Genomic DNA, 25,239 nt, shown 5'->3' on the forward strand with positions numbered 1-25,239 from the left:
GAATTGGAATTGTTTTTTCCTTTCAAAAATGAAACTCAAATTCTAAAAATCAATTGAAACAAAATTGATTCCATTTCCTTTTTGTTCACTTTTTCACTACATCTAATTCCCATTGGGAATCATATTCTTACTTCTTTATTCTCTTGATAAGACCTTTAACCCTTTTGCTCTCACATCACATTGATCGATTAAATATCAAGCATTCTAAACATACTTTAGTCATTTGATTCGAAGAAAACCGAGTTATATATCTTACATTTGATCAAGATTTCTTAAAGTAAACCAAACCAAAAACTCAAACTTCTTTCGGGGTTATTACTCTTTTATATCTTTGGTTTCTTGGTTATATCAAGTCAAAATGGGCATGGCGATATCAAGATATGTAAGGATGTTGTTTGCGAAGAAGGAAATGAGGATTCTTATGGTAGGACTCGATGCTGCAGGGAAAACCACCATTCTTTACAAGCTTAAACTCGGAGAGATTGTTACTACCATTCCAACTATTGGTAGCTCTACTTCATATGCTTTTAACTTAGTGTTATTCACTTGAACAAGAACATATGTTTATCTAGTGCAATGGAAATAGGTTTCAATGTGGAAACCGTGGAGTACAAGGATGTTAGCTTTACGGTATGGGACGTTGGTGGACAAGACAAGGTACTCAAAGCAACAAATGTGTTTTAAAAAAGAAAAAAAAAACTAGTTTTTTCCTAGCTACATAAATTAAGGTTGTGTTTGACTTCCTAGCTGAAAAACTAGTTTTTGCTTAACAATAAGCATGTCAAGTAGTTTATAAAAAAAACTAGTTTATAAACTACAATAAGCTATTAAGTGCAACAAATACTTATCTATCATTTTTTACAAGGCTTTTTGGAGCCAAAATGATACAAAGGTCTTTTATGTTTTGTCAAATTCCATAAAAAGTTTTAAAGGTTAAATCATTAAAAAAAAGCAAGTGGTTATAGAGTTTTTTTTTAAAAACTAGTTTTATTTTTTGTTTACCAAAAGATTTTTTTTTCTAGTTTAACCGTAAGAGTTTTTTTTTCAACGATAAGGTTGTCCTTATAGTGAATTACAAAAAATCAGTAGAAAATATTTTTCTTGTTAAAGTTGGTTTTTTCTTTTAAATAAAAGTTTTAAAGGTTAAATCATTAAAAAAAAGCAAGTGGTTATAGAGGACAAATTCCAAACTATACTAATTTTTATAGAATTCAAAGTCTAGTAGTTTACAAGAACAATTAAGTTGGTGGTTTCCAAACTACTATAGTTTATGGAATATGGGCTTATTTTTCTACATATTTGCAAAATTAACATTAAGTCCACGGATTTTAAATGGGGAGAGGTGCCCATTAAAGAAGAATTCACTAACTAGTTGAATTCCTATATCTAGTCCATACTCTTAAAAAATAGTATGACATGCATCGACCCCCTGTTATATAATGATTATCTTTTATATCATATAAAGATCCGACCCTTGTGGAGGCACTACTTTCAAAACACGCAAGGGCTTATATTTGTGGTCGATAGCAATGATCGAGATCGAGTTACAGAAGCTAGAGATGAGCTTCACCGCATGCTCAATGAGGTACTGTATAATTAGGTTGTGTTTGTTACATTTGATTCGACAGTAAATAACTAGATTGTACAATCTTTTTGGCATTATTTTCAATGACGAAGATGAGGATGACAAACATCTTCTTTGTACAAAATGAGCACTCAACAACAGAGCTCTTTCTTTTTAACCTTTTTGGGTGAGATAAAAATTACAAATTTTGTCTCATGACATCAATCAGAGTTGGTCACAATCCAATGCATGTCAAACACAGTTAAAAAAATGTTAAAGCCTATCATGAAGGCTTTATCAACAATTATGTTTTTTATATTTAAAACATTTTTTTTGGAAAGGATGCGCTTCGTGAAGCTACAATACTTGTGTTTGCCAATAAACAAGATCTTCCAAATGCTATGAGGGTTTCTGAACTTACTGAAAAACTTGGTCTTCATTCACTACGCCATCGTCGTTGGTAAATTACAACTTCGTCCCTCTCTTCATCTTTATTTCAAACTTCTCTATTAGTTTTGAAAATGTTTTACACTTTAATGTTGATAAAACTTTGTTAATGAACGATTTATAATAGGTATATGCAAAGTACATGTGCAACATCTGGTGAAGGACTCTATGAAGGCCTTGATTGGCTCTCTAGCAACATTTCTACTAAGGCAAGTTAATATGAAGACATAACATCTCTACACATATCTTATAAACACATAACATATAACCTTTTTAGGTGTGAAAATTATTAAATTATACCATAATATATATTTAAAATATTCCCCCAACACTTTCATTTTTCACAAAAGTTACCATTTATCTCTTTTGGATAAATAGTAAGAAGCATATATTAAACTTGGGCTATTAATGTTTTATAGTGTAATCAACTATAACTATCTAAAATGTTCAATTTGGTTGCTCATTTCTTACAAGTGTCCCTTAACTTTAGTTTTAGTTTTAATATTATAAAACTAATAAAACTAAAAATTCCGATAAACCCAATTTTGGTCACCTGACATGAAATACATCAAAATGGAATTGACCTAAATTCGAAACATACAAATAAATAAAACTAACATAAAATTGTTAGATTTGATGTTTTGTGTAGAGATAAAATGACAAGTTACCCAAACTAATAAATGTGATTTTGCTTGTAGGGGTAAGTCATCAATGCAATGCGAAACTCAACGAATCTCTCATCTGCCCCTTCCCATAAAGTTACTTACCTACTCATATTCTTCCATAATTATGTAATTTCATATATTTGTATTACGAGTGTACCCTTTGCATCAAAACTTGTACTTCATACCATACTGGATTTTAAACTTTATAAAATCGAAAAAGAAAACATAATAATGAGTAGTATTTATACAAGTAGTCAATACAATTGTATTATCGTGCCCACACATAGGGAAAGTACAATTGTTGGAGAGTCAAACAACACCATAGTATAGAGTTATGTTATGTTGTACCTACAATTGTATTATGGGTTGTTTTGATAGTTTATAACATAATCCAATTTGATTGAGTAAACTTCTGGTTTAATCGGTATGGGTTATGTATAGATACGAGTCAGATATTACTCAGAAGTTTTTAATTGTGGTATCAAAGAATTTATATCCGACTAATTTAGCAAATCCTCTTACCAAACCCAAGTGAGATGTATTCACATAAAGCATCTCCAATGACTTATTTTATAACTTATTAGTTACTACTATTTTTTTTTTTTATAATTAACTACTTGTTGTCATTGGAACACATGTTACTTTTTTTTATGGGTGCTATTATATGTATCTTCCTCACTCACATAAATCATTATATCTTAAGGGTATACAAACACTATTACACTCACATGATAGAGGTACACAAAACAAGTGAAGGATATGTATAGAATTTCCTTTTTTTATTAACTCTTCAATATATATTAAATGGTAAATATATTTATATGTTTCGTGTATTTAATCTCTCATATTTTAGTCATATTTCATTTTGCCCTCTCACATATATTTTAATTTTAAGTATTTTTTTTATTTATTTACTAATTAATTCTTTCTATTAAATATTTAATGGCATTTCATTTGTGAAATATAAAAACATTTCATATACAAAATATAAATTTTATAACGATTGTATAACTTTTTCAATCTTTGTTTTATGACTTTGATGTAATAGTTTTTTCGTATTAATATTTCCAAACGATTAGTTGTAATATATTTCTTTTAAAACAATACATTTTAATATTTCTAAACTTTTAAAATATATTGTGTGTTTAAAAAAGAACCAATCAATTAAAGGGTTTTTTTATAAAACGGTTTACACATATATAAACAAATTAGTTAATTTAAAAAGATATATTGAAAAAGGTCAAATATATTAAAAAAAGGTTAACCATTACAAGAATTATTTAAATAGAGATTAAAATTAGTAATATTATGATAATTGATATGAGAAAAACTTCAATTCATAATATATATTTAAGATTAGAAATAAAGTTGTTGGATACCAATAATTTCCATAATCATGATTCAATGATCTTTAACTTTTTGATTTGAAATGTTACATTCTCACCATATCATTTTTTGTTCTTATATTTTAAAACTTTATATATTATACATCCCATGTAAAAATATCGTTAAAATTATTGATAATTATTGGTATTAGTACAAGAGACATTATTATTGCCACTATATTTAATGACAAACCAACCATGAAAGGTAACAACACAAGCAACCAACCCCACAAAATCGAGAAAGCATCCTCTTATACTCAAGATCCATTGATACATATCCGAAGCTATAATTTATGATCACATGATTAATGCAATTTAATTGATATACAATAAATTATGTAAGGTGATATCTTGATTATCTTTACATATATTTTTTTATTTATCCATACCTTCATTTTAATTAGATATGAAAACATAACGAACGATATAAAAGTTAAAACACGATGAATCAAAATCATAAATGGAAAATATCACCTCCCGTAAACTATTCCTAAAATTCAAGAAAGCTTCCTCTTAAAAATATATAATTAGCATTTATAAATTAAAAATAAACAACTAATAATTAATAAAAAGTAAAAATAATATTAATAAGTACATAAAAGTAAACAAGTAATCATAACTTAATTATTAATATTGTTTTTTTAAATCAAAAGTAACCATTAGGGTTGTCTATTTAATCAATCTCATCCAAAAAGCCCAACATAGAATGTGTAAAAAAAATAAAATTTAATTCAAAAATACTTTTTTTTTCTAACGTTTGCTATTGAATTGTTCTTTATGTATTAAGTAACAAATAAAAAAACGTTATATGTTTATAGCTTATTGGGTTAAGTCATATTTCAACAAGTTCATTGAGTCAAAAACAAACAATTTGATCAAGAAAACAACAATTCAAGAATCTCGATAAATTAATTTTTTTTTTAGATCTACTTTCAACAAAGTCAAATCTAGCAAGAAAAAAGTCAACATAACAAGAATGAAGGTCCTATCAGCAAAACTTATTGATTAGTGTTGCAGAGTTACACCTTAAACAACATACTTCGGCAAATAAATATTCAAAACAAGGGTTTGTGAAATTACCATAATACCCTCAGAGTTCAATGAGCTTTGCTTAGGGCCACTCGACAAGCTGGCGCCAGTCTCATTTGTTGTTCCTGAACTCGATTCTTCTTGAAAACAGGTTCCGGTGAAGATGAAACAGATGACGAAATTGCCCATGAATCATTAGAGTTCTCTCTGCTGAAATAGGAACCGATCACACCATTTGGACTTTCAGGGGTAAATTGGTACTTTCGCTTCTGAGTTAGACCTTGAGTTTCTGATACTTCCAGGATGAAATTAGAACACTCCTCTATCTTTTCCTGTCATAATTCATAACAAAAAATAAATAAATAAATAAACTTTACACTTACATTGTCTGATTATCTCATCATGATTATGATTCTTGAAATCGGAATAATTACTTATCAAACTAAGTTGTTTAAAGAAAATCAAAAAAGGAATATAATAATGAAAAGAACAAACCTCGTTAATTTCAAGAAAACCTTTGACTCGTTCTTGATAATCTAGTGAGTTGTCAGGATCGATCTCTTTGAACACAAGAAACATTATAGCAGCAGCGATTACAGATGGAAGATAAACCAGAGACCTTGAATCTGCATTTCATGTTTATATCACATACTTGATTTGAATTAAATCAAAATCAAAATCAAAACAATTCTTTGATTCATGACAATATGATTTGAGTTTGTGAAGGGTTTTTAGAAGGTTTACCATTGACGACAGCAAGAGCAAATCTTTCGCATCTGTTAATGGACTCTGAATGAAGACGATGAGTGATTAAACCAAGCCTCCTCATTGTGTAATCGAAGATTGCAAGTGGGGTTACTGGATTCATCTTCCATTGAAGAGACGAAAGCACTAAAAGCTCCATTTTCATTATAGTCTTGGATTCGAATACGTATTTTGATCCTTCGACCTAAACCACAAAAGAAAGAGATGTGTTTATAACAAAATGGTACATTGGCATTTTCACAAACAGTTGGAGTGCATTCGTATAGATTAAATGTGATTGATACGGATGTGGATACGGATATGGATATGGATACGTACTTGCAGGTCGAGGAGAAGAGGGGTATGGATTTCTTCAACTTTAGAAGCTAGAGAAAGACAAGCGACTGCAGCTAACTGATTCATCCACGGCTTATCTTTCTGGAAAGAATCGCTCAACAAGAATCTATCGAAGTAATTAACAGCCAAAATGGTTGTCATAGCAACGAATCCGTAATGGGTACTAACCCTAATCATCCAATCGACAGATTCTTTCCTTAAACCTAGTAAAACCCTACCATTGAACAAATCCCCTTCTTCTGAAACAAGATTTTTCTCTTTAGACAAAAGACAAGCAAGCTCGTCTTCTTCCCATAACAGATCATGTTCAAAATGGGTAAAAAGATGAGCTTTTTCTTTCACGATTTGAATTTCTTGTTCGAATAAACCAAACCCAAACCCACATCCGAAATCCAAATCGTTTTCCTGCTCATCACATAAAAGACCATCATCGAAAGAAAATGCAGGGTTTTCAGAACACACATTCTCGTTTTTCATCTTCTTGTGGTAAGTAGATGTAAGAAGCTCCAATTCATTATCTTAAAGAAAAGAAATAGACGAATGTGAGGTTTTCTAACATGTCTTTTGCTGTTTCTCTCTCTAGACTACACACCTTTTAATCTCTGCAATTCTAGAGAGAGAGAGAGAGAGAGAGAGAGAGAGAGAGAGAGAGAACCCCCAAAATAAACAAGCAAAGGAAGGAGATTTTATCTGTAACCCTTTCACGCCTCTCTTTCTTTCATTTCTTCCTGGCTGTTGCTTTCTATAAACTTTAACTTTAAATTTTGAGTTACACAAATAGTCCCTATGGATTAAAATAGTCTTCAAATTTGGTCCTAAAACTCTTTTTTCTTTTTCATTTAGACCATTATTGTGATTTGAATTTGTTTAGTTTTTGGTAGATGATATATTTACATTTCATATTAGTGTTTAATTAGGCACATATCTATGCAATTTCTTTATTCTCGTTTCAAATTAGGTTTATAAATATGGCTTTTGATCTTGCAAAGTAACTTGTTTTTGCTCTAAAAATTGGTTTCTTAAAAAATGATGTATTCATTTCTTCATATTTTTGTAGGTTCTTTCCATTTTTTGTTTACTTGTTCTAAGGAAAAGGTTGAAGTCGGTTTAGATGTTCTCTATAGGTGTTGTTCTGATAAATAGATTTCAATGCAGTAGTGATGAAGGCAGAGAGAGAGAGAGAGAGAGAGAGAGAGTTTTTACAGGTTTCGGCAACAACGACGATGTATTTTTTGTTTGGTGGCATCAGTGTTGGTTGGTGATAGTGGTGGTCAATAGCCGAAGGTGGTGGTTGTGACGATAGTGGTTGATGGTTAGGGTAGTGTCTAGAGAGTAATAAAAGATAGGAGGGGGAGGGATAAGGTTGGGAGGTATGGAAGCCTTTCTACGCGTAGAAACCTACGTGGCACCCTTATTCCACGCGTGAACATCGCCCCCGAAGGGTGTAGCTGTCTTGTGGATTGGTACCGGTTACGGACGATCACGAGGACATTGATTGGCTGGGAGTTCTTCTTCTTCTTCTTCTCTCTCCCTCTCTCTCTCTCTTTATGTGTGAACACTACCCTGGTGCTGTAATTGTGTTTGTGGAGTAAGCTTGTGATGAGATGGCATGAAAACACGCGTGAACACCTTGTAAACATATCGGATGGCCTAAGGGATGGGTGGCTCATCTAGCATTTATAAATATATAAGTTATATAAATAATTAATAGAAATTGAGAATAAAGTTAAAAGAAATTGGACAAGGGTATATTGTACTTTTTAACTCCATCATTGACCAAACCGAAACAAAATCCAAACTATAAGGATGGTATGAGAGAAAAGAAAAAAGTTAGATACTAAATAAACAGAATACTCTCAATTATAGGGATCATTCTTGTATATTACTCTTAAATTATTTTATTGGTGACTCTCGAAAATATGGAATGTAACGGCAACATTCGATCGTATATACGGGAAAGTGGGGTGCAGCTTTTTCTACATTTATGTCCTTATTCTCTTTGTTTTTTACCAGTTTAAGCCCTTCAACTTTAAACTTCTTACAAAACATGGTCCTTTGTTATGGTTTTTGTTTTTCAAGCTGATTATTACTATTAAGATTCAAAAGGTAACACCGCTTTAATACTTAACCACAAGAAAGAGTAATTTTACACACAATATTTGTAAATGATAAATTTGGTCTTTATCGTTGTATGTATGACTCGATTATAATGTGTAAATGGATCTTATGTAATAGCTTTGTAGATAGGATTTAAAAAAACTAATATTTAAATGGTATTGTGTAATATTTTTATGTATATAATACTAGGGGTGTCGAACGGGTAAAAATTTTCGGGTTTCGGGTAGAACGGGTATTTCCTTAAGAAAATAATACCCGATACCCGACCTATATTGTAATTCGGGTTTTCGGGTTTCGGGTATTTGAGTTTGAGGTCGGGTCGGGTAATTATCGGGTATACCCGAAAATTTCTTAAATGACACTTATTGATATTTTTTTTACATGTTGGTTGGTTTAATAAAAAATTGGGTAGAAAAATACTCCATACAGTTAACAAGTACATCTATAATAACAATACAAATAATTATAATATGTTATGTACTTTTTTAATTTCATTACGTGCGATAGAGAGAAACTAAGAATTGTGATGACGGTTCATGACTTCAGCTTCAGCGTCGTATTCCCTTTGCAAGTTTGCGTCAGCTGTCGAGCCGTCGTTCATAAGAAGGAAACAAAGAGTTTTGTTTTATTTGAAGTGTGCGTACGTGACTGCATTGTATATTTGATATTATTTAAAAAACGAATTCGGGTATTCGGGTATACCCGAAAATAAATATTCATACCTAAAACCCGACCTATATTATTATCGGGTTAACCTATTACCCGAATGTTCATACCCGTTATCCGTTCTATCCGACCCATTCTACCCGAATTCGAAACGGGTCGGGTGGGTAGAACGGGTTTCAGGTTTTTTCGACAGGCCTATATAATACTAGAGCCTCTAGATGTGGCAAAATTAATGTATGAAATGAATCACGTAAATTTGGTATGGTTGGGTTGGTGTAATAATCTTTGGGTTCAATTTTTTATCTCTATTTTTATTTTCATAAATAACTTGTGTTTTAAATATGAATAAAAATATGTATTTATACAATAATAGTCTAAGTTTAAAATAATAATTAAAGATGTTTTATAAATTGAAAACACATTGGTCTATCGTAGTATATCCATTCATCCAGATTTATTTATTCATAAATACATCAAACTTGTCTCTTCTAATAAAAATATATAATAAGATATCTTTATCGTAATTTTTAACTTCATATTAATGGGATGGATACAAAGTTATTCAACATATTCATTAGTTCTTTTGCCCCCAAATGTATTTTTTATTGAATTATAGTTTATAGACACATATAATATAACAAAAAGATGTTAAATTTTTAAAAAGATTATATAAATATGTCAATTGATGTTTATATTTGTGAATTGTGAGTATGTAGTCCAATAAGCTTATTATCACTAATATACAATGTCAAATGTGATTATATTTAACGAGGGACTTGGAACCGAGTAATCCATGTGGTTTATATGTAATGCTCTTTATAAAGTAGGGAGAATTTGTAAAAACATTGAAGATTAAGCCCGAATTGTAAACAAGAAAAACTAAGGGTCAAGAAGGAGAAATTTATGATATACAGTACTGTAGAGACATGTATGTAAAAAAGCGAGAGCGATGTATGTACTATCCGTATATTTCAAGTATGATTTACTTGTAGTGTAGTACACGCGCTTGACGTGGCAGGTTATCAGCCCTGAGATTTCCTGGAAGGGATTGGATAGTGCGAGGTGAGATATACGCGCTACAAACGAGAAGATGAGTTTAGTGGTTGAAGTAGGTGTTTTAAAAGACTTTTGACTGTTTTTGTCTTCTACTAGGACCAATGAGAAGGATGTGGTACTCCGAGATTTGGTTTTTCATAGTTGTTATATTTTAAATAGCTTACCTATTATTTATTGGGTTATTTACATAATAAAAAAAAACGAATTCAGCTAATTTTTGTGAGAGCATATCAATAGAAGTTTTTGAGAGTATTTTTAATGAAAAAAAGTTTTAAGTTTAAAAAAAGCAATTGGATGATTTTTTTCTTTCAAAACAATGTCCATTAATGAATCTTGTATTAACAATAAGTTTTATGGGGGTGGTGATTTTTATGGGGGTGGTGATGTAAGGATTATATTATTTTAGGGAAAATGATTTAGGAGGGTAACTACCTTTTATCCGTGTTTACATATTGGCAACTTTTTATTTTTTGTACATAAGAAAGCAACTAACTTGTTTTAACTGTGTAACATCCCAAAAATCATGACCAAAAATTTCGTTTTTAATTTAATACTAAAACCATAATTGTCAAACCATTAATTTAATACTCCGGCATCGGGCCCCGCCCGGCATCAGGCCCCGCCTGACATCGAGCCCCGCTCGGTATACAGATCTGTCTCTCTTAGGCCCTGCTTGTCTCCGGGCCTCGCCCGCTAAACACATACAATCATATAACATGCTAACACATAAAGATACATACTCTACTGTATCCTTGTCCTAAGAAACATACTATGCTAATAATGAGATACAGAACTTTGTCTGTACTCAGCTAGTTCCAGCCAGGGCTTCAGCAGTGCAAGGTGAGTCTCCTCACTGTGTGAATGGGTCTAAGGCCACAATGCCGGCCCATGTAATCTATGAGTAGGAAGACCCGGGGGTTAGCCCTAGGCATTGTATGCTAGTATGTTATTCCAGACCAAGGTCCGATGTCGGGTGGGTGCCCGAGGAATGTTTGCATGTTAGATTATACTTGTTGTCTGTGTGATACTTGTATGTGCTTGGTAAGGAGGTGAGTGTAGGCGAGGTCCTGTATCTCATCACTAGCTGAGTACGGACGATGTTCCGTATCTCATTATTAGCAGATTATGTTTCTTAGGACATGGATACAGTAGAGTATGTATCTTTATGTGTTAGCATGTTATATGATTGTATGTGTTTAGCAGGCGAGACCCGGAGACAAGCAGGGCCTAAGAGAGACAAATATGTATACCGAGCGGGGCTCGATGTCATGCAGGGCCTGATGCCGGGCGGGGCCCGATGCCGGAGTATTAAATTAATGGTTTGACAATTATGGTTTTAGTATTAAATTAAAAACGAAATTTTTGGTCATGATTTTTGGGATGTTACACAGTTAAAACAAGTTAGTTGCTTTCTTATGTACAAAAAATAAGAAGTTGCCAATATGTGAACACGGATAAGAGGTAGTTACCCTCCTAAGTCATTTTCCTATTATTTTTTGGACCCGGTAAATATTTATAAAAATGCTATTGTCTAGCAAGTAACTAGACGGGGCAAACAAAAAAAACAGAAGTACAGGAGCTTTAAAACTAATACAAGGTTTTATTAACAAACTAAGGGACTCACATACCATTGAACCCATTTGTATTGACAATTGTTCCTCTTATATTTCAATCAAGTATACACTAGAGACTTGATATTGTTCGCCATCTTTGTTGGATCAGTTCTAATCTTTTGAATATTAGGTCACACCTAGCCTTCCAGATCAGCCACATAGTACCATAGCACATGCTTATGAAGTTTTTTTCTCCATTTAGGACATTTTCCCTAGTTTTTTTTTATCAGTGTGATCAGATCTCCAATATTAGCAAATTGTAGGGAAAGCATATCCCACCATTTGAATATCCATTCCCATACTGTGACATCAAAGGGCACCGAATTAGGATATGACATGTATCTTCATCTTCTTATGAACAGTAGTTGCATAATGTGGACGAAATTGGTACAACTCTTCGTGACAATGCGGTACATGTGGAAATTCACCCTGAATTAGCTCTCCAAATGAAGGTAATGACTTTGATAAGGACTTCATGTATCCAAGGAATAATAACTTCATCATTTATCCGTTGGTAATAATCTAGTTTTGATCTCAAGACATTGACATGATAAATCCCATCATTGGATAACCCACATGCCCACTTATCCAATCTTACTGTAGGCTGAAATGTACTGAGTCTAGATATTAACATATTGAGGCTGTATACCTGCTCATCAGATATTGGTTGTGATTTCTCACATATCATTCTTCCATGTTGTACACGATCTTTGACTTTACATCTTTTTTGTTTCCCCATTTGATATAGATATGGAAATGCACTTTTGAGAGGCCCCCTACCACAAGAAATATCCAAGAATGCTAACCAAAGACTTCATCTTCATATGTGAGTGTATGTCAAATTATGACGTTAGGCTTGAGGAGCCTAGTGAGTAATTTCGAAATTAGACATCGGAATAGAATTGGATGATGACAATAACCCAATTCCTTAGTCTCAATTCCCACAAGAAATTTAAAAACTTGTTCTATAGTAAGTATAATTGAGTTAAAGTTTAGACATTGTTTATTCAACATTAACTATGAAAATGCACATGCATATAAATCCAACCCAAGTTTCTACTCTCAATAAGCCATCACATTCTAAGGGCCAAATAGTATAAGACTCTTTTACGATTGATGCTACCCGCTAACCAATCTGTTGACATTGAATTAATAAGTGAGCTAGTTTAGGACCACAAAGGTCATATAAAAGGAATTACTCTCCTGGATGAACACTAGAGAACCATGTCACCATTACAAAAAGTCTTGTAGAACGAATTTGTAAATTCCACCCTTAGCGTATAGCTTATAGTCTAGGAAGTTGCTTCCTTCCAACTAAGTGTACCTCCCTTCAAACCAGGACACTTAATCCTTCTTCCTTTGAGGAATTTAACCAATTGTCATGAAAACTCTCAAATCCCATCCTATATACAATGCACATTAAGGATGCTCAAACCATTTTTCCAAACCAAGTAACTTTTTTTCAATATAAAACATGTTTAAAATTGTTTTTCATGCAATGTACTAAGTCCATATAACAAACAAGAGTATATAAGGTATATTTAATATTCAACATTTCAAATATGGTGAGAAGAGCCATGTACTTTGGATATGTACTCACATTAGCTAAATTTTATGATCCCCGAATCTTTAAGGTTTAATATGCACTCAGATCATCAAGATACGTCGAGATATCATGATATTTCTCATGAATTAGATTACGTTTTTGTGTGTGGTGAGTAGGGACGATGAATATGAGTTTTGTTCAATAAAATATGTTTTCATTTTGCAATCAAAATCCATATTTTTTTCCTTTAATGTAGTGTTTTTATGTGAGTTTATGTAGGATTTTAATAAGATTTACAAAGCTACCACCCTCTAAATCCTATCCATTATTTTTTGGTATAAATACTAAGGTATTGATTCCATCATTCTATGGTTCATATATAATAGATCTTGATCTTCCAAGTCTTTATAAATTGAGAAAATATAGACCTGTAGAGTGGAAAGATATATCATATGGCATGAGGAAAAAGTTGGAGCACGTGGAAAGATGATGTCGAATAGTTTGTACACAAGTTGATGTATATGCGTGATTCACATTGCCTTGATTCCAATAATTACATTCATTCTAGAAATATTTCTAGTATAAGACTCCCTTATCCGAATCAACTAAGTGGAGATTGGGAACATAAAAAATGAGAGGTATTGTAGATTCTATAATATAAGAGTTGATCAACACGGGTATTCTATATGCATAACTACAATTTGTTGGATAAAAGACTTCCCAAAAATTCCATGTTCGAAAATATAAAACACATAAGTACATGAGATAATTTACAAGGGTGTTGATGACGACGAAAGGGTTCATCAAATAGAATAGATGGTAGACACCTTTCACCTTTTTGCATTAAGTAAAATACCAAACTTAACATGTAATTACTTAAGTTACTATATCATCATATTTTCTAAGCTAGCTAAGATGAAAGCTAACCTAAAAGATGACAAATTTATAAAAGTTAAGCAAAAGATCCTTGATAAAGTTGACGATTACTCAAAACATAATATAGGATAATAAAAATATTTTGTTAGCATACATTCTTTGTTAAGAAAAGAAAAAAAATACTTTTCACTAACTAAAGTTATTTTATTCCTAACATACAACCTTTATGAAACTTTCTCACACCTTCGATCATATTTATAAGTATAAATACCATAGTGAAATCATTTTTTGGGCATTGATCTTTTAGAATATTCAACAATTGTGAGTTTATTGGTTAACATACAACAAAGATAATATATTCCTCTTTGAGAGGATTTTGTTTAGATTGAACTAGGACAATGATCTCATGACTCAAGTTGATAATGATAGAAAGTGTTTATCTTTCATATTTGTAAACACCTTTTTTGTATGTTTGAAGTAAAGAGGAAAACTCTTATAAAAACCTTTGTTATCATTTTATGTTTTAAAAGGATTATGAAAACCATTGGATTGTATTCAACCCCTCCACTCTAGAATATATGTAACTATATTTGTACCTAAAAATGTGCTCGAGAAAAAGTTATCATGATTTCTTGATCCCTACTTACTGATATAGTCATGCTACTTATTTTTTCTAAACCATTAAGACTTTTCTTCCTTCTATTTAACTAGGTTTTCTATTGGTCCATAATGTCCCCAATTCGTTGATTCTCACTTCTTAATGAGAAAAGGAAAACTTATTCTTCACTTATAGAATTTGGACCCCTACATGATAAACATCAAAACTAAAGTGCATTTTGTCTTAACCAACACCATACTTATGGTACTTTTTAATGTAGAGGATTCTCTACCTACTGAACGAACTACTACTATCCCAAATATAATCAATGGACAAATGGGGATAAGATGTTGGAAAAACTGAATCATATAAAGCAGTTCAAGAAAACCAAATAATGATTTTGACCAAGCAATATGATTTTTTATGAATTATAAAAGATAGTTAAACATTAACAGACACTAATATACATGGTTTAATGATTTTTTTAACAATATGATCATATAAATTGAGAGAGATCTGGAGGTGATCAACATATTTATGGACTCACTTGATGAATGATAGGATAGTGTTGTCACCATGTTAAAGGAGACTGGCAAGATCTATACTAAGACACTGCCTCAAAATTTCTTTTTAAAATTATTCTAGATTCCAATGTATTTGTTCAAAACCAATCAGACATCAAGAAATATTGTCTGATTATGATGAAGCTATTATTATTCGCCAAATAGAGGCTGAGATCAACACCTCATCATGATCTTTATGCATTATGCAAAAGGCAAGCTAGTCATTTTTTTAACTTAGACCAACTTGTACTTTCTTTGGCTATCGTTATATTAAGCCATTAATAGACTTATGTCTAATCTTAATGTACTAGAAGAATACGCTACATCTAATCAGTCTTCCACCCTTTCTCAAAATGACTCCCTCAAATAAATACTCATTTCTTATGTTTTGACTTTGAACATTTATCATTCCTTCAAAGAACCTGCCAAGAATACAGATACGTATGATAATCAAGACTCTTTAGGCACCCCACAAAAATACACTTGACAATTTTAGACTCTAGGTTTATATAAATCTCACATTGTGCATGTACTTCACAAACACAAACCTTCAAGTAAGAAAACTTAGTAGCTTACCCACGACATACGTGTATGATGGCTTAGTTACCTTACTTGTTGGGATCATATTTTGTATGTATACTGTAGAATCTAAGGCATTACCCTAAAAGGATAGAGTCGAAGTAGTTTTGCTTATCATCTATTGGACCATATCAAGTACAGTTAGATTTTTCCTATTAGACACACCTTTATATTATGGTGTTTCGGGTCAAGTGAATTGTGAGACAATCTAACGATCTGTTAGACGATCCACAAAACTCCACCTATATATATATATATATATACACACACACACACACAGATATATATATATATATATACATATACATATATATATATATATATATATACATACATATATATATATATATACACATACATACATACATATATATATACATACATACATACATATATATATATATATACATACATACATACATACATACATATATATATATGTATGTATATATATATACATACATATATATATATATATATGTATATATACATACATACATATATATATGTATATATATATACATATATATATATATATATATATATATATATATATATATATATATATTCACTACCTCAGTTAGTCCGAATGGATTATATTGTTTTAACAAACTAATTTTATACTTCTTTTCGGAAGGATTTAACCATTTTGAAGGCTTCATGCTTTTGTATCAATAAGTAGTCATAACCATATCAATTAAAATATTAGTAAATTTGATGAAGTACCTTTTACCATCTCTTAACATAGTTTTAGAAGGCCCACATAAATTGGTATGCATGAGTCATAGTAAATCAACCGGAAAGCCAAAAATTGTAAATGAGAAATTTTCACCTTCACAATTCTTCAAAGTCATCATTTGCTTCACTTAAACTATCAGGACACAAATCCTAAAGAGGTTACACTTTGTGGATGTAATGGATTTTTTCAAGTCTTTTGGTGTTCCTTCAAAATATGACCAAGGATGTCTCTAGAGGGTGTGCGACATGAACGACTACCTAGGGTCGACGCCATAAAGGGCCCAAATTTTTTTATATACACACATATGTATGCATGTAACTGAATAAAACTACTTAGATGACTAATAACTCCAAAAGAATTTAGGAAATTATTTCTTATTATATTATTTCATTAGATAATTGAAGAAAAGAAAACTAAATTGATGGATGGTGGTTAACAAAAATAGACAATTTTTTTAGATAGCACTTACAAATATCATTTATCAAAATTAAAGTTGTTAAAGTCCTATTTACTATCCACAATGTCACAAAAAAGACTTAATGGGTTGATAATGATAGTTATTAAGAAATATATATATTGGAGAGTATTGATTATGAAAAATTGGTGACCAACTTTGCTTCAAAAAAAAATTAGGAGAGCCTAGCGATTCATGTACCTAGGTAAGATTATATATCATATTTATCGTTCTTTTGTTTTGATTATTTTTATAACAAGTATCAATTTATTGTAGTAGTAATGAAATTTGTTTTTATATATATATATATATATATATATATATATATATATATATATATATATATATGTCATTTTTATTTTTCATACATAGCCCTGAAAATCATTAAGACACTCCTGAATATGACAATGTTTTCTCTTTAACATTTATATTTTCATTTAAGCAAGCATAGACCTAGTTGAATATGCGATGCAATTATGTGATTTTGCAAACTTGTTTCGTGTTCACCTCAACCTATTAGAGCGTGATACAACAATTATTCTAGATATATGATTTTCAGTTACCACTTATATGAAATGTTACATATATTATGTATTGTTCAACAAAAGTAGCTGAAAGTTGAAAGTTGAAAGCTTGTGGCTGATAGCTAGTAGTTGAAAGTTGAAAGTTTGTAGTTGGTAGTTGGAAGTTGTATATTTTATTTATATAAAAATGTTGGACACAAGTAACTAGAAGCTTTTAAAATATATAAAATTACAAAGACATATGGATATAACTAAAATTGAATATGATAATAATTTTTTTTTCTAAAGTATAAATACCAAAAGTTACAAAAAACTTCCAAAATTTAATACCAAGTGCAACAATTAAGTTTTTCAGTTGGTAAAAAGTTTGTTTATGCATATTAATAAATGATAATTTTTTACAAATAAACTAAATATGAATTTTCAAATTTATAAGAACCTAAACCAAATATGTTTTACATATTACAAGTGTTCCCACGTTTTAAAAGAAACAATATTATTGTTTGATGCTAATTTTGGTTTATAAATCCATATAATACATATTTATTTATTTGTTAGATGAATATTAGTAAATTATAAAATCCGTTGATATGGTTGTTTCAAATAAAGATATCATAATTATTAGCAAATTTATATTTAATCCTATAAGATATATTTTGTTTCAAATAAATACATCATGATTGTTAAAATATATTTATATTTATTTTTTATAAGGTAATTTGCAAACGTGTGTATATGATTTATTTATTTTAAAGGTTATTTAAGTCAATTTGAAAATTAAAAATATATATATATATATATATATATATATATATATATATATATATATATATATATATATATATTGTTAAAAGTTAGTTGAAGTAGTTTTTGAAGTTGAAGTTTTTCGTTTAAACTAAAAGTTACAAGTTTGTGTTGCTGAACAAAACTATTTCTTTTTTTTGGAGTTTTTTTTTTAAAAAAAAAAAAAGCTAAAGTTAGAAGGTCTAAAAAGTTGCATGTCAAACACGCCTTACTAATTCAAAATATAATACATTTCTGCTTTTCCCATTTTATCCTGTATATTTTGGTTAGAATCAATAAACACCACATTATTTAGTAGTAAAAATATTTATATATATATATATATATATATATATATATATATATATAATAATAATAATAATAATTAACTGATGATACTTCTTTCATCTCATATTAATAGTTAATGTTTCTTTTTGGTTTGTCCCAAAATAATTGATTACTTTTAAAAATAAACATATATATTTTTTACCAAAATACTCCTCATTATTAGTTAACCTACCAATTTAATGATGAAGTTAAATGCAACAAAAGAGTAAGATTTTCATTTTATTTAATAAAATTGGTGGTAATTAATGTTTCCTTAATCCGTGTGTTTTTTTGTCCGTGGACAATAATTTTGGAACGGAGACTAGAGATTCGATTCTCAAGGAGGGCTCCCTAGAGTTGTACAAACTGGAGAGACACAAACAAAGTAAGGTCTGTGACCGGTTTAAGATTGCCAAAGGGATTTAGGATTGGAATACACGTCATTCCTCGGTGGAACATGTACTAGAACTAGAAAGGTTAGAAGCAAGAATTAGTAGCTTTCGACCATTGGATCAGAGGGACCATTGGTCATGCAACCACTCTATAGACGGTGTGTATTACGTGGATGCTTTAAGGGGTAGAATCGGCGGGCCAATGGAGAGTTCAAGGGAGACAAGCATATAATGGTTACATGAAGTCCGAATTAAGGTGAATTGCTTCATGTGGAAGGCAAATATGGATCGACTTCCAACTATGTGTAACCTAAAAAGAAAGGGGAATTAATATTGCATCCCCCATCTCTACTTATTGTGAACGGGAGGAGGAAGATACAGATCACGTCCTGATTTGATGTCCAATGGCAGCCAAAGTTTGGGAATAGATGGTGTGTCATTCCTCTTACCAATTTTGAAAACATTGGGGATTTGGTGAACTTTGGCTTTAACCAGAACTTGTGCAAAGAGAAGGAAAAGCCTAATCAGCATATGCTACGGGGGCATCTTGGCTTATTTGGCAGGCAATGTGCGATTGGATTTTCAAAAAAACTCATGTTGCTCCAACAAATATAGCAGATAATGTCAAATCTCTTATTTTGTGGATCACATATAGGAAGGTAAGGTGTAATTTTAACTAGATTGACTGGTGTGTCAATCCATTTCTTTGTCTGTAAATTCCTCTTATTTTATTTTATTTTTTGGTCCTCCTAGTTTCTTGCTTGGAGTGGTCTTTTTTTCTTTAGTATATTTGGCGATTCCAAAAGGAAAATAGTAATGTGGATTATTAGACAGAACGTTTCTTGTTTCTTGTTATGTGATATATTGTAAGCATTAAATAGCTAAGTAATAGTCAAGTATTAATTGTTAAATAACACCTAATTATTTGAATTACATACATTTTTTTCTCGTAAATGCATTTAATTTGATTAGAATTTAGCATGTGGATACTAGATACTATATATTTGATCCACAATTAGTTGGGAATTTGGTCAATGGGATATTATTGATTTTTCCCTTTTTTTGCAAAATTGGTGGATCTCGAAGACTTTTTAGTGTAAAAAATTTAACAAACTATCGGATATTGCAAAATAATTTAAAACGTTCTAAAATTTTCAATTCATATAATGTTGATTATATATGTCATATAATTTTTAATATTGATGTGACATGATGAATAATAAACAATGTTTGTTTTATAAATACGATCTCCTCATAGAAAATAGTTTGTTTGATAAATACAATCTCCTCATATAAAAAAATGAGCACTACTTGTGTTGAGAGGTGGAATTTTAACAAAAAGTCTGAAAAATTGTTGTAAGAGAGGAACCATGATTTTAAAATAAATAATAAAATATTAAAACCGTTCTTGTAGTTTTTCAGAATTATATGTTTGACCTCTAACATTTATTTTTTATATTCGGATAGTCTTTACGGTTTGATTTTGTTTCGAGTTTAGTCCTTACCGGTAATAAAATGACTATAGAGGATATTTTCCTTGAAAAATAAATATTCCTTTGCGATTCTGTTTAATGAGTCCTACAGTGCGAGGACCCAAGGATTTCATATCCAGAGTATCACCTTCTTTTCTCACATCCGTAAACTAAGTATTGATAAACAGCTGAATGAATCTGAGATACAATAAGAAAGTATCCCGAGTTGAAGCCCTAATGTTTACCGTAAACTCATCCAAGATAAATCTAGAAAAGTTGAATTTTATTCCGGCAGCAAGAGAAACGATTGCTCTAGTATTCCTCATTGAAATTTCATCAGCTCCTGATCTTCTTCCTGAAATGCAGCTAACGAATACATGCGCTAAAAATCTCCAATACGGAGGTAAGAGCTTCTTTAAAGTTGGAGGTGAAGTGCCTTCATAACCCATTCTCCTTAGAATTCTCTGAGCGTCTTCAATCCCAATATCCGTAGGGAAATTAGGTTGATCATCAATTAGCAATGTATCTATGATAAAACTTTCATTAATCACAATCTCGCGTCCTCGAATAATGGCTTTAACAGTAACAAGACCAGCATCATTCATATCCATCGTGGCAGTCGCCCAGAACTCTCTAATTAAATTATGGTAAACAACAGGGGTTTAGTGTGATAGCAGATGCCAAACAGCACTCCCGAAGTCTGTGAATCATCAACCGGAGGTCTGAGTGAATAGCTAGAGGATCCGCCAAGACAATAGCAAGATTGTGCATATCCGCAAATTTGAGGTTCGCCATTACTCTGCACTTAACCATACCAAGTAAGACAAGAAAAACCAAACGAACAACAAGAATTTTTAATTTAATTTTGATCCCAAAAATAACATTTTTTATTAAAATTAGGTCAAAATTTTCATTTAGGTCAAATCTGAGTTTGCGGTCAACACCGAGTTTACGGTCGAAGAACAGTGTTTGTGGTCGAAGAACAATGCTTACGGTCGACGAACAGAGTTTATGATCAACACATAAAAATTGTGGTTAATAAGGATTTACGGTCACAAATCGTGGCCAGTAAACTATCGATCATTCGGAGTTTGCGGTCGCAAGCATCTTGCGTCCGTAAGCTCGGGCCGCAAGCTCCGACGCACCCTCTTTCTCGATTTCTGCCTCGTACACTCGGTTAATCACATAATAAAATACATATTCCTGATCCAGAATTCATTACCTTCGAGACTATCAGATTAGATTTGCAAGATTTTATGGAAAAAATTTCGAAGTGAGAGAGAGTGGGAGGGACGTTTGCGGTCGGAATCAAGAATATGATGGAGATTCCGACGGTAAACTCTTTTTTATGCCCATTTAACATTTACCTGATAACCACACAGTATAGAGTTGAGTCCAACACAGTAAAAAATTTTAAATTTTAAAAATAATTCTTTTTGAGAATTTTTTTTTACTGAAGGTAAAATTAAAATTAAAAAATAAAATTAAAATAAAACTTAACTATGCAAAATAAAATAAAATAAAATTCTTTAACAGTTAATAAAAATAAAAATAAAATAAAATAAAATAATTTAGCTTCAACTAAAATATAATCCTAAAATTTAATTACTGAAAATGAAATTTGTGACGTTGGGATCAAAGTTTTTGGACAACCTTACTCCACTTGTCGGTACCCTTATCTTCACATCTTCGTCTGATCGATCGCCAGTATTGTGGTCCACTTAAACATGAAAAATTTATGACAATTGTTGGACAATTTACCATTGACATGATACATACACATATAAATGATTACAATTCCTTATTATCATGATTGGCCCTAATTCTTTAATAAAATTGCCTTATGACCATTTAACTGACTATGACCAGGGATATTGTTTTCCACCTAAATTGAGCAGCAAGATCTACAGACACCTGTATGTGTTCAATTTTAATTGCACTAGAACGTGTTTCCCGCTTCTTGGCATGCCCCAGCCGTCAAGGACTTCCAGAATACTCCTTACACCGGGTGAGTAGACAATTATTAAGAGAGAAGATAGATTTAGAATGCATATGTTGTACATCCAGGTCGGATCTCTTCCAATCACGCAAAGGATGAAACATATGACTAACTGAAGTTTCAGAGGGATTGAGAAGTGAATGGTGCATATACTGTGTACCAGGTCGGATTTTGAGTCACACAAAGGAGACAATATATGGCTAACAGATAGAAAGAATTGCATAGATAGAAGATGCAGAGAGATAGAGTTGCATATGTTACAGTCCAGGTCAGATCTCCCGATCACGCAGAGGAGGCAACATATGACTAACAGACAGAAAGAAACAAAATAACCTTCTACAGACCTAGTTTATCGGAATTCCCCAGTCACCCCATCCAACTGCAATTAAGGAAAAAATACGCACATCGAGGAAAAGTGAATCCACAGTTCTAGATACGGGTTATTTAATTTGACCGGTAGATTCCCATGTATATCTCCCTGCTCAACCTATCCGAGCGTCGTGAAGTCAGGTTAAACGGATCTAACTAGGTCAAAGTTTGTCAAGTCCTTAAATTCATTAGGTTCAACTTTCCCTAGTCAAGTCCATTTAAAATCTTTCGTGCCTACCAGCGAAGCGCATCGAACACAAAGCGTAGACGATTCAAATTAGGTACGTTACGCCGATTCAGATTGCCCGTTATCACTTGCTAATTTCATTTCCCGTTACAACACCTACAAACAAAACTATCAGCAATATTTTTAATTTTCTGGTTTTTTTATTGTTTTTGAATTTTTGAATTTTTTTTATTGTTTTTGGATTTTTGATTATTTCTCCCCCTAAATTTCTGCATGGGTGAGAATAAAAATAAAAGAAAAACGAAATGCACAAATTTAATCTATCCTAAGAAACTAAAAATTAAAAAATAAAAAAATAAAAATAAAAATAAAAATAAAAATGAAAATAAAATTGAAGAATTAAGAAAGAGAAAAAATAATAAAAAAACTTAATCCTCAAAACGAATCATTTTCATGAAACCCACAAGCACATCGAGGCGAGCTGTGTTAAATGGCTTTGTGAACAAATCCGCCACATTATTAGCAATAGGGACCTGTTCAAGCCGGATTAGTGAATGCTCATAACAATCTCTGATAAAGTGAATTTTAATGTCAATGTGCTTGGTTTTAGAGTGTTGGACTGGATTTTTGGCAATTTGAATAGCGGCCTCGTTATCACAATAAATAGGGGTTTCTAAATAGTTCAAACCGTAATCCAACAACTGATGTTGGACCCATATAACTTGAGAACAATAGGCTGATGCAACAACGTATTCCGCCTCCGCCGTGGAAGTTGAGACAGTGTGTTTAGGGATGAGCAAAAGGACCGAACCGGCCCGAACCGGGGAACCGGCTTCGGCCAAAATCAAGAACCGAACCGGCCTGACGGTTCTACCGGTTCCTACCGGTTCTTGTCGTGTCTTCAAATGTTGGAACCGCTCCTTGAAAAATAGCATCATACGGTTCCGGTTTTTGCCGGTTCTACCGGTTCCGGTTTAATCGGTTCCAGTTCCTACCAGTTCCCGGTTCTAAAAATCCACAAAAATAACGTCCTGGTCCCGGCCCGACCGGTTCCATCGGGTTCCGGTTCCGGTGCCGGTTTCGGTTCCGGCCGGTTCCCCGGTCCATATGCTCATCCCTAAGTGTGTTGCTTCTTGCATTGCCACGAAACTAGTCTGTCACCTAGGTATTGACATCCTCCTGAGGTTGATTTCCTATCAAGCTCACAGCCTCCATAATTACTGTCAGCAAAAGCATAAAGATCAAATTCAGAATTCTTCGGATACCAAAGACCCAATTTTGCGCTCCCTTTGATATACCGAAAGATTCTTTTGACAACAATAAGATGTGAAAGTTTAGGATTAGCCTGATAACGTGCGCATTGACAAACTGCAAACATGATGTCAGTTCGGCTTGCAGTAAGATACATCCGCGAGCCGATCATCGATCGATAGTGAGTCTGATCTACGGATTTGCCTTCAGGATCTAGAGTCAGAAGAGGCCGCTCAGCCATTGGTGTTGAAGCAGATTTAGCGTCGTGAAACCCGAAATTCTCAAGAATATCCTCCACATACTTGGCTTGATGTAGCAGGATTCCGGTTGAATTTTGTTTAACCTGAAGCCCCCAAAACATGGTCATTTCTCCCAACGATCTCATTTCGAACAGTTTCTTCATTACACCTTCGAATTCTTTGCAGAGCCGCGGACTGGTCGACCCAAAGATAATGTCGTCAACATAGATTTGCACAAGAATTTGATCATTGCCGACGTGCTTGATAAACAAAGTCTGATCGATGATGCCACGAGAATAGCCATGCTCGAGCAAATGCTTAGTTAGAGTTGCGTACCACGCTCGAGGAGCTTGATGTAACCCATACAATGCCTTGTCCAACTTGTAGACATGATTAGGAAATTTTGAGTCAACGAACCCAGGAGGTTGATCAATGTAGATTTCTTCCTTCACCTACAAGAAGGCAGTCTTGATGTCCATTTGATACACGGTAAAGTTCATGTAAGAAGCATATGCTAGAAAGATACTGTCATGCCCCAAAACCATGAATGGGGGAAACGTTCTGAGGTGGAGGACGTCATGTACAGTATCACAACAATGAAAAGTAGTAAACAAGCAACAACATCATCCATTGCATTAATAATATAATTTTAATACAAGTGTGTTCTGTAAAATTATGATAAACACTAAGGTATAAA

The 25,239-nt window shown here is 32.1% G+C and overlaps 2 protein-coding genes across 3 annotated transcripts; one reads left to right on the plus strand and one right to left on the minus strand.

Moving 5' to 3' along the window:
• The first annotated feature begins 222 nt into the window (after window positions 1-222).
• Window positions 223-2,926, plus strand: LOC145093194 (ADP-ribosylation factor 1-like). 2 transcript variants are annotated; one of them, XM_079031264.1, is made up of 6 exons: window positions 224-506; window positions 587-657; window positions 1,466-1,585; window positions 1,906-2,024; window positions 2,139-2,220; window positions 2,710-2,926. In XM_079031264.1, exons 1-6 carry the CDS (start codon window positions 359-361, stop codon window positions 2,713-2,715), a joined length of 546 nt encoding a protein of 181 aa, XP_078887390.1. In that variant the 5' UTR covers window positions 224-358; the 3' UTR covers window positions 2,716-2,926. The 2 variants fall into 2 exon arrangements, with proteins under 2 accessions (XP_078887389.1, XP_078887390.1); XM_079031263.1 differs by lacking the exon at window positions 2,710-2,926 and having other exon boundaries at window positions 223-506; window positions 2,139-2,229.
• Window positions 2,927-4,951: 2,025 nt separating this feature from the next.
• Window positions 4,952-6,905, minus strand: LOC145093195 (cyclin-D3-2-like). Its single transcript, XM_079031265.1, has 4 exons — window positions 6,174-6,905; window positions 5,835-6,039; window positions 5,586-5,716; window positions 4,952-5,422 (listed from the first exon to the last, which is right to left on the minus strand). The coding sequence occupies exons 1-4, from the start codon at window positions 6,666-6,668 to the stop codon at window positions 5,159-5,161; spliced, it is 1,095 nt and encodes a 364-aa protein (XP_078887391.1). The 5' UTR covers window positions 6,669-6,905; the 3' UTR covers window positions 4,952-5,158.
• Between the last annotated feature and the right edge of the window lie 18,334 nt (window positions 6,906-25,239).

Source organism: Lactuca serriola, chromosome 3, assembly GCF_051521515.1.
Source record: "Lactuca serriola cultivar US96UC23 chromosome 3, Lser_US96UC23_V15, whole genome shotgun sequence".
Classification (NCBI taxonomy): domain Eukaryota; kingdom Viridiplantae; phylum Streptophyta; class Magnoliopsida; order Asterales; family Asteraceae; genus Lactuca; species Lactuca serriola.

Bases quoted from the DNA above. Each gene is read 5' to 3' on its own strand.
- LOC145093194 (XM_079031263.1), top strand. From the start codon at position 359: ATGGGCATGGCGATATCAAGATATGTAAGGATGTTGTTTGCGAAGAAG. The intron at 658-1,465 runs GTACTCAAAGCA...TATCATATAAAG, and splicing joins ACGTTGGTGGACAAGACAAG to ATCCGACCCTTGTGGAGGCA. The intron at 2,025-2,138 runs GTAAATTACAAC...GATTTATAATAG, and splicing joins TCACTACGCCATCGTCGTTG to GTATATGCAAAGTACATGTG.
- LOC145093195 (XM_079031265.1), bottom strand. From the start codon at position 6,668: ATGAAAAACGAGAATGTGTGTTCTGAAAACCCTGCATTTTCTTTCGAT. The intron at 5,717-5,834 runs GTAAACCTTCTA...CATGAAATGCAG, and splicing joins TGCTCTTGCTGTCGTCAATG to ATTCAAGGTCTCTGGTTTAT. The intron at 5,423-5,585 runs GTTTGTTCTTTT...GAATTATGACAG, and splicing joins GTTTTCTTGAAATTAACGAG to GAAAAGATAGAGGAGTGTTC.